This window comes from Pempheris klunzingeri, chromosome 11, assembly GCF_042242105.1.
Source record: "Pempheris klunzingeri isolate RE-2024b chromosome 11, fPemKlu1.hap1, whole genome shotgun sequence".
NCBI classification, from domain to species: domain Eukaryota; kingdom Metazoa; phylum Chordata; class Actinopteri; order Acropomatiformes; family Pempheridae; genus Pempheris; species Pempheris klunzingeri.
In genome coordinates, this window is record NC_092022.1 from 761,371 (window position 1) to 777,570 (window position 16,200).

At 42.1% G+C, this 16,200-nt stretch overlaps 1 protein-coding gene across 3 annotated transcripts in view; it reads right to left on the bottom strand.

The window, feature by feature from the left end:
* Window positions 1–16,200, bottom strand: part of clcn6 (chloride channel 6) — a 70,899-nt gene that overhangs the window by 50,985 nt on the left and 3,714 nt on the right. For 2 of the 3 annotated variants that reach the window (XM_070840137.1, XM_070840136.1), the window contains exons 8-23: window positions 15,236–15,303; window positions 12,795–12,853; window positions 12,548–12,680; window positions 11,922–12,035; window positions 11,293–11,459; window positions 11,007–11,118; window positions 10,292–10,421; window positions 8,453–8,606; window positions 7,581–7,737; window positions 7,300–7,406; window positions 6,234–6,420; window positions 5,199–5,359; window positions 4,351–4,507; window positions 4,161–4,268; window positions 3,924–4,049; window positions 1,788–3,747 (exon numbers count right to left, since the gene is read on the bottom strand). In XM_070840137.1, the coding sequence (XP_070696238.1) occupies window positions 3,667–3,747; window positions 3,924–4,049; window positions 4,161–4,268; window positions 4,351–4,507; window positions 5,199–5,359; window positions 6,234–6,420; window positions 7,300–7,406; window positions 7,581–7,737; window positions 8,453–8,606; window positions 10,292–10,421; window positions 11,007–11,118; window positions 11,293–11,459; window positions 11,922–12,035; window positions 12,548–12,680; window positions 12,795–12,853; window positions 15,236–15,303 (2,021 nt within the window). In that variant the 3' untranslated portion in view covers window positions 1,788–3,666. Of the gene's footprint in view, window positions 1–1,787; window positions 3,748–3,923; window positions 4,050–4,160; window positions 4,269–4,350; window positions 4,508–5,198; window positions 5,360–6,233; window positions 6,421–7,299; window positions 7,407–7,580; window positions 7,738–8,452; window positions 8,607–10,291; window positions 10,422–11,006; window positions 11,119–11,292; window positions 11,460–11,921; window positions 12,036–12,547; window positions 12,681–12,794; window positions 12,854–15,235; window positions 15,304–16,200 lie in introns of those variants that run through there. The other variant, XR_011585234.1, reaches the window with a different exon arrangement.

Below are 16,200 nucleotides of genomic sequence, written 5' to 3' on the forward strand. Positions count from 1 at the left end.
GACAATTTGCAATATATCTAGTACAGTTAAAAAAAAACATTCCTGGCAATAAAAAGGGGCAGTGCAGTGCTGGTGTGGGTGTAAAACCCTAGGTGAATAACGTACAGGGGTTTTTTCTTAATATAACACTTTCTGATCATTTTGGCAACACTTCTACTGATGTTATCAGGAATGGTCATTTTAAAGAAAATACAGTAGTGATCAGGGAGGGCAACATCAGTCATTACAACCTCAGAGATGAGTAGGTCTAAGGTAAGCCCCTTTGTGTGTTGACTCTGTTACATGTTGAGAAAGTCTAAAGTTGTCAAGGATGTACAGAGATTCTTTTGACCTGCCATCTTTGGGATTATTAATGTGAATATCTAAATCACCTACTAAAACAACACAGTTAAAATCAACACAGACTGCCGACAGCAGTTTGGTAAAATCCTTGGAGAAACGTGCGCTATATTTTGTCCTGTGAATGGTTACTAATTGATTTTTAACGCTAGTTGTTGGTTGTGTTACAGTTCATATTATCTAAAGCATGTTAATTGTTTTAAACTTTACGTCAGTCTTAAAGTACACATTATTATTATTATTATTATTATTATTTATTCACTTATTTACAGGTTTTTATTTTGTGGTAAGGGTATTTATATTGTATTTCAGATTTCTTTTGTTTGTCTTACAAATTAAAGACAATGATAAAAGCAATGCTATTTGATTTCTTTTGTAAGTGCATGTAAATCGCCGATGGAGGGGGGCGCCATCTAAAATCTCGCTTAGGGCGCCACATTGGGTAGAACCGGCTCTATTCTAGAGATTACTTCCCTAACGGTTCTGTGTTAGAAACCATCTGGCGCATCATGTCATAACATGCATTGCATTAATATTGGAGACAAAAATAAGACTGGCTTAACACTAGAGACCAGTGTAGAATATTTTTGTGTAACTGAGCCTTGGTCTTTCTGCCAGCACATTTCACACTGAAAGCACTGGGTTGTCTTCAGACTCACAGGCCTCTAGTTTGATGGCAAACAATTGAAGGCATTGATAAAAGTTAGGACCCACAGTATGTTTTTCTTGTTACAGAGACATTTTCAGGCCTCATGTCTTTGCTCTACAGCTCTGCATTGGGTGTGTCAGAACTGGTTAATGCTGACTGCACCTCAGCTGTATTCGTTGGTCTCAGGCCTGTCAATAGCCACCTAGTAAATGCTTACGCACCTGTCCATGTTATAATGAGATTCCCAGGGCTGTCCTGCATCGTTGATCATTGTCTGAGTCCACAGAGCTAAGCACATAATATATGAATTAAGCGTCACGCTTAACTGACCCTTGAAATAGCACAGAGCCCTTATCAGTGTTTTAAGTAACACTAGTGCTTTTCCTGCTATGACAATTATCCTGTATAGGACTTAGTCAGATATATTTTAGAGCTGGGAGTTGACACGGAAACCACTATCTTAACTTCCTAACTTCCTGTGTTAACTTGCTGCCTGGCTAGCAACAAGACAATAACTTGTTCAAGTCTGAAGAAGGGCTCCTGTCTGAGGTGTCTGCACACCAAGCCTCTGGTTGAGTGGATTATACTTTGGCAGAGGAGGTCTCTCTCTCTCTCTCTCTCTCTCTCTCTCCAGAAAGATACAGATATTGCATATATGGTTTGATTTTCTGATTATTTCCTCCATTTAGTTAATGGAGTTGAGTGAATTGATTGTCAGATAGTTGCTTATTATTTTTCCATTCATCATGAAACCAAGTCATCCTTTTAGCTTCTTTAAAAACCTTGCAGACACAATGTATGACTGACAAAACACGTTTATTTAAACAATAATGAAGGCACAAGACAGAGGTCTCTCCCCTTTGTGTTCCATGGCTGCAGCTTTTTTCCAGTTCTCTACATTTGTAGAAACTATACTAACTCTAAAAGCAGACTGTCTACATTCCCATATGAATCACATGAAACACAAAGTGTTTGGCACACTGTCCCTCAGGTCTGGCTTCACACTAGGACATCTACCATCCAGTTTCAATTCATTTCATACTCTGCTGTATTATCTGCCATGCCATATGTACTATTTAGAATAGATAACATGAAATTGATAAGAATAATAAACAATAATATTAATCAGGACAGCCTCGGCCCATTCAGAAGTGACATTGAGTGACATAACTCACAGCACATGCAGCAAATCGTAAAAATACAACTGTATAAAAATAATTTCTTAAATAAAACATAAAGCAAGAAACAAGGAATGTTTGATGTACATTTATGTGCTATTGTGGTTACTAATAATCCATCAACCTGACATACAGCAGTCTTTGTACGTTCTTTGATGGACATCATCAATAAACGTACAATTTAAATTCCTTTTGCTTGCCTTCGCTCCAAATCACATTTTTTTTGTCTCTGTCAGGAAAACAATTGATTTATGTGCTGGGACAACAGAACAGAAACAGAACAGACTGTGTTACTGAAACACCAAGAGCAGAGGACGAACATGAAATATTTTACACGTTAGCTTTATCAAAATGGGATTTCTGCCGTTCAAACATCCTTAAAATGCCCTGCTGCATACAGCGCTCAACTGTGCTGAACTGAAACAGTGAAAACATTAGTGCAAAACAAAATGAATGCATTTATAGACTGCTGAACTGGTTAGAATTGTACCTGTATGTTAAACTTGGAATGAACTGATGTGGCTACTAAGCAAACTCTAACAGGGGCGACTGAGGTCTAGTTTAGTGGCGGGCCACAGGGATGCTGGCCTGCTTCTAGTGCATATATCCCACTTACTTACACAGTAAATAAAAACGTCTGGACAACAGTCCAAAATAAAAGTGCAACAGTGACAATGATGATAAAGCATAATTAAAGAGTCAAATAAAAGACTTTGAGTTCAAACATTCTTGTTCTAAAATGCAGCGTTACCTTAGCCTTACCTTCATAGATTTTAAGATTCCATTTTTAGTGTTGAAAATGAAATGCCTCTTCACATGACTTCTCAGATGGTTCATGACTAGTATCTTACCATCCAGCTTGCTGGCAGGGCACCGGGGCATGTGTAAGATACAGTTTCAGGTTATTCATGAACTTTTTTGCTTCTAAACTAAAAATTTAATGGAAAATATTTGTCATGCCAACGTCATTTTTAGTGGACGCTGAAGCTGTGATAGTGGTTGCCAAGAAGTATGCAAATTACTACCGATGTAGTCACCAAAATAGCTGCTGAGAATGCTTCAAGCTCAATGCTATCAGAGCGCTATGAGTGACCCCTTAGTCTCACAGTGCTCAGTCTCAATGCATTCTAAGTGCTGATGAATTATCAGCCATCAAAATGGATCATTTCAGGGTTATCTTTTAAAATTAACTCTATACTCATTCTTCTCTGGACAGATCAACATGTTGAAGTCGTGTGTCGAGTCCCAACACTGAAGCCAGTGGATCTGGGACGAGGCTGGAGGAAGGCTGCCAGTTCCTCATCACCGAACATGAAGACTCGAGGGAAATGCAAATGAATGGTTTCATTTACTTCAGAACTGTTTTTGCCTAAGGTACCACAGAGAATGTGTGTATGGTTGTGAATGTCTACGTGCTAATAGAAAGTGACAGAGACAAAGGCTTAGGACCAGGCTGGACAGAGTGTGGGCTGACAGGATGGCAGGACGTCCAGAGGCGCTTCAAATAGTGATGTAGTGCTGTCGCAGTTTGGCCACGAGGAACTCGTGGGTTAAATTGTGTCTTGTGATTATTCCGACAATCTAGAAGAGATGGCAGTTATTTAACTACAGTACAGTTTAACACACTGCATTCTGGACTGAAACAAAACATTTTTCATGATCAAGCTATTGACTTAACAAACTCGGTATCAGTCTTATAAAAGCTCAATACCCCTCTCTCACTGTGGAATAGACCGACTGATTCGATGACTACTTACTTCTCCGACAGCATTGACTACTGGTAAGTGCCGTAGGCCCATGGTCCTGAACAGGTTGAACACCTGGGAGATGTGGGTGTTGGGTGACACTGTGTAGGGACAAGGGTTCATGTAGGGGGTAACATCCTGGAAACAGGCAGAACATTATCAACAACTCAGAAGTTTTCTTACAATATATTTGTGATATCAAAACACATTGTTTTGAATTTGAAATTGTAGTGTTTCATCCAGTCCTACCACTATCATGCGGGGGTTGAGCAGGGTGAGATCCAAGTCATGGATGTCAGGGTAGCGTGGGTAATCTTCAGTCATCTCAGCATAGGACAGCCTGGGCTGAGTGGCACTCTGTATGGAGAGATGTGCTGTCGGATGGAAACAACTTTGGCACAAAAGTGTGTGTGTGTGTGTGTGTGTGTGTGTAACTGACCGACTGGTTCTCAGCGTAGCAGACCCCTCTGATGAGCAGGTTGACCAGCTGGGAGCGCAGAATGAGACCGTGGAAGGTGAGAGGTCTAAAGCGCTCCTCCATGGTCCACTCCTCACTGGGAGACTGATCTGGGTACAGGTTGGGGTAGGGGGCATACCTGCATGTGGACAGGAACAGCAGAGAACTTACAGGAGGGCTGCGTTGGTACTAAAGCAGGGAGAACGGTCTCGTGTTTGGAAATGACACAACTTGGTATAGTTCTTTGTTTTGTAACGACCTGCTAGAGAACTATTGATTATATCAGACTGGCATTTAAGATTATTGGCAGGACAACACTGACATGCAGGATACGTCTTCACTTAAATGAGTAGTTCTTCACAATGAAGAAGTCATTTAGTAATTAAAGACAAAAAGACAAGTCATTTTCTTTCTAACAAATATTTAAGTGAATGCACAAAACTTTCATACTTCACTTTATTTCTGTTGATTGTTCATATTCAGGCGTTGTGCCTCTTCCACACTGTGACAACAGTGCAAAAATATCAAGTCAATTAACTCCCCCTTATCTAAAGGCTACTTACCTGGACAGGGAGGACTCTAACTTTGCACATGTACAGGATTTAAGGAACTTTATTTGTCATACCAACACTCATTTACACATGGGGAGGTACGAAATGACGTTCTCAGGTCCAGGTTTAAGGCACGATAAATATATAGAATAAAATATAGAAAATATAGAAAAGAAGTACTGGGAGAAAGAGCAGTATAAAATAAATAAAAATAAAATGTACACATCTTCAGTGCTGTATACTGGTGTACTGTATTCTGTGTGTGTGTGTGTGTTCTACCTCCTCTCTAACATCTGCTGCAGCAGGTCCTCTCCCTCCTCCGCAGGCTCTACCACAGCGTTCTGCTCATCACAGACATTCCTCAGCTCGCTGGATGGGTATGACTTCATGGACTGGCAACGCCGCCGCTGTTCCCCCGCACGGGACATGACACTGGATTTCTATAGGAGGGGGAGGTTTACACTAATCAGTCAGGTGCACCCTTGATTGAGCTCACAAGCCAGACCTCTGAGGCAATAAAGAAAATCCCTACGCTCTGTTTATCACACATTCAAACAGATATTATTTGTTTCAATTAAAAATGTGATTGACTTTATGTATGTGAATTTGAGTCATGGTTCAGAATGCAAGATGGATACAATTTCCTATCATGGTATAAATGTAATATAACTATACATTATATAGTAATACATATCTAATATATTAGCAACATCAATACCATCAAAAGAATCAAGTAATAAACTGTTTAGGGATGAACAAATGAGACAGGAACGTCTGATCAGCAGTCAGAGAGCAGTCCTGTCCACACTGGAATAACACCACTAAAGATATTTAAGCTCCCATCTGGCTTCATTCTGTATCCTTGGTTATTGTCTCTGGAGAAAAAGGAGCAACGTAACATATTTTAGACTAGAGACAGACCTCTACCTCCATCTACTGGTGACTCCACCACACATTTCCACATACGGACACATGGATGCAGTGATGTTAGACTATAGTTTTCCACAAAAAATGGAAAAGGAAAGACGAAAGTCCCCAGAAAGGAGCAACTGAATGATAAGAGACAGATGATGAGAACAAAACAGAACAATGAAATAAAATGTGATCACAGCCAGAACAAACACACACAGCTTCACAGTGAGTGCTGTTGGAAGGACGGCAGCATTATTAGAGATGTTTAAAATTCACAAGGTCATTCCTGTCTCCTGAAATGTCCTTGGGCGGGATACTCAACCCCATCTCTCTTTATCCCAGTCCCTCTGGACAGGAGGCTGGGCTTTAACAGCTAAAAATGTTAAATGGCACAGGACATACCTTGAAGCGGATGTTGTTGCTGACCAAGATGTTTCCCTTCATGAAGTCCCGCTCATTCTGCCGGTTTTCAGTGACCACGGGGAAAGCGTGGTAGACCGTGGTGCGCAGGATGCTGACTATCGACTGGACCCGGGTGTGGGGGTACAGATAGGTCAAGTTGGGTTCCATGATGTCACTGGCCGTCAGCCTTGGAAAGATGAAGGAATCGACAAACACAAAAAACTGTGAACATGGGTTAAGCACTGCTGCGAGAGTTCACTCAGGGTGGGTGTAGAGCTGATATTCACTGTCAAACTAGGGTAAGAGCTCAGGAGGGCAGAATGTGCACTTCTGCTCTTTTGGTGGCGACTCCTGTGAGGCTAATAGAGTGGAATTAGAAAGAATGAATCAAATAAACATCAATACTGCACCTCAAATATCCTGATGAATTCACTTTTCTCTGCAAGATAAAGATCCAGTGGTCTCCATGTTTATTTTATTGCATGCATTTTAAAATGTGATCTGTGAACATCACAGCCTCGTGTGCTCAGACTCCCTCAGCACCCTGCTGCTCTCGGGTGGAGACACTAGGCAGTTCTGAGGGAGCTCTTCTCATAGTGAGAAGAGAACATTGACCTTATATTGTTTTCACTGTGATGGTCTCCAGTGGATGTTCTGTGTGTCCAGTCAGAGACTGCAGGTGGAACACACATGTGATAAGAATTACTCATTTGTCTTTATTATCTTTATGACTCTGTGGCATTCATTTTTTATCTTTTCTATGTGACCAGCTGGATGAACGATGTAGAATAAACCAGATGAAGGGGTTTGTGGGATTTTACTGTCTCCAAATAAAATGACTAGAATATTCTTATCATATTATTGAGAAACCTGCTGTGTTGTGTGTGCTGCACTGTGGGCCTGCTCTGAGCAGACTGTGTGAAAGGAGTCCTTTTTGGCACCGAGGTAGCGGTGTACTGCTAGACGGCCAGTAACGCACCATCTGCTGCACACAGCCAAAACCAGACCACGTCCGTGCACCACGCGCATGCACAGAATTCTAACCGAGTAGTAAAGTGAGTCTTACTTGTCCATCTCGACCTCGGTCTCCCACTCCAGCAGTGGCACTCCTCTCAGCTGGATGTAGATGTCATAGATGCCCTTGTTGAAGAAATCACCGGTCCACTTCGCCACCTCATAATCAACACAAAATCATTTAGTACGTGAAGCCGCCAGGAAATACGTGGATTCATCTCCGAAGACTAAACAACAGCGGAATCATTCATGTAAGGGGGTGGAAATCATGTCAATAACAATGTATAGTTGTTGCTAGTAGGAAATGCTGAAATATATAACAAGATAGTGCACCATTAGAGTGATCATGATAGGCAGCCCGTATGTAATTTCATTGGTGGATTCAATGAGGATGACAGTCAGACTGATGGTCATTCTGACCACACCTCCGAGGAAGGCAGCAGCTCCAATGAGAGCAAAGGTCCCCGAGTAGATGTCCATTCCCAGTTTCCTGACAAAGGACAGACAAAGTAAGAGCCAATGCCACTCTAGTCAGCGTGCGTGTTGAATGAATACTTCAGTCTCATTTTTCAAATATTCCCCTCCTTCTTCTCCTTTCTTCAACATTTGGATGAAGAAATGGATTCTTAGTTTAAACACTGAAAAACAAGGAGGGAAAGCTAGCCTGACCACCAACACTCCTATGTGTTACCTCAGATAAAACATCCCTCCCTCCCCCATGTTCTGACAGTGCAACCTCAGATTTCTTTTGTTGAAGGACATTATTAATGATGGGGTAGAGGAACTATATCATTCTCTGGTAACGTTTCATCCAGCAGACACAGAGCAACATGCTCTTTCATTCAGAGTTTGCAGTGTTTGTGTCAAACTGATGACTAAGTCCAATATTCACTCTCCTTTGGTTCTAGTTTTGGTCTCCACCAGCTCCCGAGGGAAATGTGCGTCTTCAGCTTTACTAGCTAGTCTCTATTTGCAGTTGTCTGGGTTTAAATCCCACTTTAGCCTTGATGTACCATTGTCCATAGCTACGTCACTGTCCCTGGTTCATTTTTATTGCAACTGACCTAACTGAGAATCTACTGTAATCTAACCTCTACTGTACATCTCATACAAGTCTGACTCTTTTCGCCGTGATCTTTCATAACCGTTGTAAATGGGGGACAGTGAGACCTATTTCATTAAAATATTAGGGAAACCGGTCTTACATTTTGAGAATGTTGGCAACCAGACGTCCAAAAGCCGCCCCACAGAGCAGAGACGGGACAAAGAGGCCGCTTGGTACAGACACACCGTAGGTCCAACAAGCTAACAGGAAGTACAGCAGGAAGAACACTGACAGGGTCACAGGGCTGAAGGTACCTGACGGAGAGAACAGGAAGCACAAGTTCATTATAGCCAATCAGGGAACAATATACAGTTTGGGAACATTCTCATTCAATGGCCTTTCTCAATTTTTACTATTTTCTACACTGTAGATTAACATTGAAGACATGAAAGCTATGGAGGAACACATATGGAGTTATGTAGTATGTTTTAGATTTCAGATTCTTCAAAGTAGCCACATTTTGCTTTGCTCACTCTCTGCATTCTCTCTATCAGAATCATGAGGTCGCCACCTGGATGGTTTTCAATTAACATTAACATTTGTGGAATTTCTTGCCTTCCTTATTGAGTGTTTGAGCCCACCCGTTGTGTTGTGCAGAGGTTGGGTTGCTGCACAGTTGAAAAATGACAAATCTGGAAAATTTCAAAAACTTCGATGGTTTTCACGGCTGCACTTGAGGATACATTCAAACACTATAATGAAAGTGGCTCTCATGAGGACCCCTCCCAGGAAAGGAAGACCAAGAGTTACTTCTGCTGAGGATTAGTTCATTAGAGTTTCCAGCCTCAGAAAGAGGAAGGAAGAATTTCATGGGCCAAGAAACACAAAGAATGGACATGTAAATCTCAATAGTCCAGACAGGAGAAGCCAAACACAACATGTACAGTTTGCAAGATTCACTATATGGCCAAAACTCAGCGGACATCCATACTAATTATCTAATTATTATGTTTCACACCCATTACTAAAAGTTGGAAGTAATCCAGCATGTCATAGACAAACTAATTACTCTTTAGATGGGTTGTAAAGAGTGTAAAGAGTGACTGTAAGTGCTATTATTATTGTGACGAACCCTCGCACTCCTGCTTTTTGTGCTATGCTCTATTTTGTAGATTCTGGGAGCTGGGCTGGTAGGTGGAGCTGGGAGGCTTCTCAGTCTACCTGCCTCCCCTTCTGGGAGTCTCTCTCTCTCTCTCCTGGGCCTGCAGCATCCCCACCTTTTTCCTTTGTTTGGTTTGTTGCACCATTCAACATACACCACACCACACATACTTACATGACCCTTTATATGAACACAGTTCATTGATGAGTTGTTTAGATTATTCATTTTAGTTGAATAACATAACTTTTTGCTGCTTAATCTGTGTGAGGCCTCCCTCTTTGTTGCCATTTCTGAGCCAGATGGTAACATTATGAAGTGGAAGTGCAACGACGTTGGAAACCACCCAAACTCAATGGGTGGGGCCAACAAGTGCTGAAGCGCATAGCGTGTAGATCATCTACTGCATCGTTCGTAACAGGACTCCAAACTCTGAAGGCAACACCAGCGCACACAGTGTGCATCAGGAGAGTCATGAAGAGGGTTTGAGGTTGGAGCAGTGGAACCATGTCCTTTGGAGTAATGGGTCATGCTTCAACAGCTGGCAGTCTGATGGAGATGCCAGGAGAACGCTAGCTACCAAAATGCTCAGTGCCCACTGTAAAGTTTGGTGGAGGAGTGATAATGACTTAATGCTGCAAGATATGAAGGCATTTCAGTCGAGTGGGTGCTTCCAACTTTTGGGGAAGGCCCCTCTATAGCTCTCTTCCTATAGGATTCTAACAAAATAAGAAATGCATAAAAGAAAATTAAAGCGTGTAAGGACATGTGAGGAGATTTTCGAAATTGTATGATTGAACTGGCATGGCGCTGTTAAGAATGTGTGCGTGTTCATCTCACCATCTTGGTGGAAGAGCTGATGGATGGCAGCCTCCTGTGGGTTGAAGAACAGCGTGGCCATGTCATTGTAGGTCTTGTTGGTGCAGAAGAACTGGCGGATGGTTGAGTTGATGTCCTCACTGCTGGACAGCTTAGAACAAAACTCAAACGTTAATATGAGATAAAAAAGACATGATGGTGAATGTAGAGGATCTGGTGAGAGGACTGTGCAGTATGTTGTGTAGCTTCAGATTGCAGGGTTTCTTCAGGGTCCACTCAGTTCAGTTCAAGACTTTCTAAGACCTATTTAATACTTAGTGGAATTTAGTTTCATACCCATTCCCATGCCAACATCTGTACCTGGCCAAAGGGTGAACGTATGATGGAAAATCAGCAAGGACAATGAATAAATCCTAATTATATGATCAATGAAATGTGTGTGACCTTGGCCTAGATAAGCCACAGAAGATGGTTGGATGGATTAACCAGTGGAAAGGGATGAATTCATTCATTTAGATTTATTCAGGTTTTTACCAAAAGCAGCATCTCTGGCTGTTGTAGCTGGTGGTAGTGGCAGTGTTCGCTACAGGTCTGATGTTGCTAAGTGAAACTCCACAAAAAGGATTGAACATCCAGATACATTCTAGAAGTAACATCACTGAGAAAATATTCAATGGACTCCTCGAGGGAAGTGCATTCAGTGCTTTTAAAGCCAGAGGAAAGGATTGATGCTTACCGTCGTGTTATGGGTTGTGGGTGAGGATAGGTCACGACATTCCCCCAACAGCATGGAAGCGGAAAATATCACTACTGTTGTAACCATGGAAACCAGCAGACTCTCTAGTACTCTGGAAAAGTGCAGAGAAAACATCGACTTCCGTCACTATTACATGCTTGACAGAAAATTAGTGTCACAGTTTCAAATATTTGTTTTCGAAAGCACAGCTTCTATTGAAGAGGCTCCTGTATTTGGAAGATCAAGACCGACTGTTCCCTGTATCAATGGGTAATGTAGCAGTTACCTGATAAACTTAGCCTTGGGGTGGATGTGTCTGATGCGGTACTTTGCCAGACTCTTGTTCACGCTGTTGAAGAGCGCCCCCAGCAGGCCACCCACCACCCCCATCAGGACAAAGAAGGCCAGGTCTACTGCCGTCCACAAGTGGCAGCTTTTCTCTCCATCGCCACACTGATGAGCAAAAGTTTCGCGACGGGGTTAAAATACATTACTGCTGCATGCTGATATGTTACATGAGGCTAACAATGACTAGGTTACTACTCACAACAACAACAACACTAATAATAATAATACTAATAAACATTCTATTAATATTAACACTTTTCAAGTGTTAATATTAACTTTTCAAGATACTAAGTGACAGGACATCACATCAAACACTAAAAGCATTTCCACAAAGAGAGATCCAGAGGAAGGAGGCAGCTGTGGAGTCCGTCTCCCCAGGTCCGATGTAAGGTGGGAGCTAAATGGTGGGAGCAGGGGTCCTGGTGATAGAGCGCTTTGTGGCTAAGGAGAAGGGGGTTTGAACTGAATGCATTGCAGGACAATGAGCCAGTGAAGGTTCTCGAGGACAGGAGTGATGTGATCACAAGATAAACGCATGGATAAAGAACATACATACTGACTCTTTACCTTGAACTCTCCAAAATTGAGGAGACCAGGCAGTTGGAAAGAGCCCCACTTGCTGAAGTTGATCCCCGAACGGAAGAAGTTCAGCGTGAAGGTGGCGGACATGGAACAGAAGAGCTGAAACAGAGAATGTTCAGTGGTTAGTGATTAATGCTAGTTATGGAAAACAGACTGAGGCAGTACGGTGATATTTCACCACAGGTTTGGTTTCTTCATGTCTGGGTGACATGATTCACTGATGACTGATTGTAAGATTTCAGATTATTACAGAACCATACTGGTATGTTTATTATTCCATTAGTTCTGCAGATATAACCTCAGTATTGGACAAAGGAACGTTTTGACCTGATGAGGGCACGAGATGAAATGTCAAAAGATTACCAAATCAAGTGATGGATGAAAAGTACTGTGAATAGCAAGGCTACAGGGTTTTGGAACCACAAACATCTGTACATTGTGCCAATGCATCTGGTAGACAGAGATATTCCTCAGGATTTGACTGGTTGAGTTTGAGATGAATAATGAAGGTGTTTCAGTCTTGATCAAAGTGATGGACTGCTCTACTGACATTTCCTGTCTATGGAGTCAGCAGAGAGCAGAAAGGGTGTTCACTACACAGGGAGACGTACCACTTTCCAGGTGAGGGCCTGGTTCCAGAAAGAGGCGCCCTCCTCCAGACTGAAGAGCGTGCCACCTATAGGAGCACCAAAGGCAGCAGCTACTCCAGCAGCAGCCCCCGCTGACACAAAGTCTCGCTTGTCCCTGAAGGAAAGTAAAGAAAATCACTCTGAGCAATGGCTAACGACATCTGCACCATATCTTGACTTCCAGGGAAGCAGCGAACAGTGGTGATGAAAGAGTGTCCCACAGCCATACCTGTCACTGCGGAAGTAGGGAAAATCTAATTTGATCCTCTTGAAAGTAATGCTCTGAAACTGATAAGCAGACAAAACATCTGATGAGCACACAACTGTAAAATGCATCAGTGGGTGTTATAGGTACACATATACAGATGCACTCAAAGTTATTCAACCCCCATTTCAAATGAAGTGTATTAGCTGTGTTCAATGACAACTAAAATAAGTGGAATAGCTCAGAACACCTAATATCACAGCTGGTTTCTCCAAATTCAACACTTGCTTCTTGTCTAAGTCACACCTGATGCAACTATCAAGGGTCTCATTAGTTGCATGAGGTGTGCATCTGTGAGGAAGCTGAAGCTGAAGCTTGGTCACTGGACCTTCCATCAGGACAATGATCCCACCTAGGGTTCACCAAGGCTTGGCTTCAGAAAAAGTCTCTTCTAATATTAGAGTGGCCGTCACAGTCGCCTGCCTTGAATCCCAGAGAAGATCTCTGGTGGGATTTGAAGAAGGTGGCTAACCAAGAATATGAATAAGAGCTGGAGGCTGTTGTTCATGAGTAATGGGCTCAGATTCCTCAGGAACGCTGTCAGAACCTGGTGTCTGGATATGCATCATGTCTGCAGCAGTCATAACAGCAAAGGGTGCTCTACTAAGTACTGAAGGTGCTGGTCAAGAATAGGTTGAATCATTTTGAGACTGCAGTAGTCACTAAAAGTGGCATATTGTGTTGAATTTGGAGAAAACACCTGTAATATTAGTTGTGTTGAGCTGTTTTAATTGTTATTGTTTGAGTTGTTCACTGAACTCAGCTGGAAGTTTGTACATTTTGCCAAAACACCTAATTTGCAACATGAGTTGAATAATTTTGAGTAACTGTGTATATATTTTCCTTTTCCTTCACTCAGTGGTCCAACTCCTCTCAAACCATCTCAATAGGGTTTAGGTCAGGTGATTGTGGAGGCCAGGTCATGTGACGCAGCCCTCCATCACTCTCCCTCTTGGTCAGATAGTCCTCCCACAGCCTGGAGGAGTGTTTGGGCTCATTGTTCTGTAGAGAAACTAATGATGGTCCCACTAAGCTCAGACCAGATGGGATGGCAGGTTGCTGCAGAATGTTGTGGTAGCCCTGCTGGCTAAGTGTGCCTTGAATTGTGAATAAATCCCCCCCACACACACACACCATCACACCTCCTCCTCCTCCTGGCTTCACGGTGGGAAACCATCTGCTCACCTTCGGCATCTCACAAAGACATTGGGGGGGGGGGGTGGAACCAAAAATCTCACATTTGGACTCATCAGACCAAACCACAGATTTCTACTCTAATGTCCATTCCTAGTGTTTCTTGGCCGAAGCAATTCTCTACTTGTTCTTCCTCAGTGGTGGCTTCAGCGGTTCAACCATGAAGGCCTGATTCACATGGTCTCCTTTGAACAGCTGATGCTGAGATGTTTCTGCTACCTGAACTCTGAAGCATTGATGTGGATTCTAATCTGAGGGTCTGTTCATTTGTGGTTTCTGAGGCTGGAAACTCTGATGAACTAATCCTCTGCAGCAGAAGTGACTCTTGGTCTTCCTTTCATCATAGTGTTTGGTGGTTTTTGGCGACTGCACTTAGGATACATTCAAAGTTCTTGAAGTTCTGTCATTTCTCTTTACTAGAACAGCAGCTGAATAAGGCTGTTCGCTGTGGACCAACCCTACCTCTGCACAACATGGTCTCACACACATTAAGAAGGCAGGAAATCCCACAAATGAACTCAAGGTGCTCATGTTAATTGAAAACTACCCAGGTGACGGCCTCATGAAGCTGATAGAGAGAATACCAAGAGTGTGAGAAGCTGTCATCACAGCAAAATGTGGCGACTTTGAAGAATCTGAAATATAAAGGTTATTCTGGTTTGTTTAACACTTTTTTGTTCACTACATGATTCCACACGTGTTCCTTCATAGCTCTGATGTCCTCAATATTAATCTACAATGTAGACAATAAGAAAAATTAAGATAAACTACTGAATGAGGTGTGTGCAAACGGTTGACTGGTACTGTGTGTGTGTGTGTGTGTGTGTGTGTGTGTGTGTGTGTGGATAGTAAATGAATACACCCGGGAGCAAATAACAAAAATAACAAAAAATAATAATAAAAATTATTAAAAAATAAAAATAAAAAAAATTCTAATCTTTGTCCCTTTAAATGGTGCAGTAAGGGTGTGAAGGGATTGGGTGTAGATTAGTAGGATTTAATCCATTGTAATCACAGACTATAGGTCAACAATCTGAAAACTGTTCAATCATTTTGGTATCTACTCTACATACAGTATAGAAAATCAGACATATGAGCCCATCAGAACTCTGTCATTTCAGACATACACACTAGGAGTGTAAGAGTGATTCTCAGAAGCTTCATGCCGCTGACTGACTGCTGATGGAGTGTTCTGATGTGTGACTGTGTACCTGAGGAAGGCCAGCTCCCACGATGGCTCCGCTGTGGATCATCGGACCCTCTTTCCCCACAAAAAGACCTGAATGGAAACACATGGATTCAGAGGCATGGACTCAGCACCAGTTCAAGACACACATGGTGGCTCTGTGTGATGAATATATACTCATTTCAACTTTAACATCATGTCCTGATAAAAAAAAACCAACTGATACGGTAACCCATCCACCAGGTTGGGTAGTAATGGTTCAGATGACTGTGGCTGTAGCCCTGATTACATTTGCAAAGAATACGTAATCAGATTGTAGTTGTCAAGGACTGTTTGATTGGTTTTGAGTAGATCTTTGAAATACGGCAATTTTAAAATGATGAACCTTTTGATCATGATCACCAATTATGAAAAGTGCATCTGACAAACAGGATTGCTTAGACAGGAGCTCCACTTTGTGGCAGGGCCGGCTCCTGTCCTGTTCCTGACGGAGCCAATGTGACCTACTTTCTACACTATTTACACTCCCTGGCCTTAAACCGGACAGGGAACCACGTGAGAAAATGTCTTTTTGGTGGAACTGCTAACAAGAAATGTGACAACGAGCAGAACCAGACACTGCTTTTAAGTAAGGCTTCACAAGCCAGAGGTTTGGGAACCATCCGCTTAGTATTTCATACAGTATGTTATATATTTTGTATTCACTTTAAATGCAGTAAGTGATTTATCTGTAAGATGCAGTGAAGTAAAAAGTAAAATCTAATGAAGTACTTAAGAATAGTACTTGAGTAAATGAGCACTTACTAGTAACTTTCCACCACTGCTTTTGTATAATGGAAACAAAACACGTGCAATATAGTTTAATCATTTTCCATATAAAGTTTCCAGTACATTTACATATTTCTCAGATGATCAGGACTAAACTGCTTACCTATGATCAGACTGCCAGATTTCTACTGTTGGACATTTTTTCTCATGTTCCCCTCAATG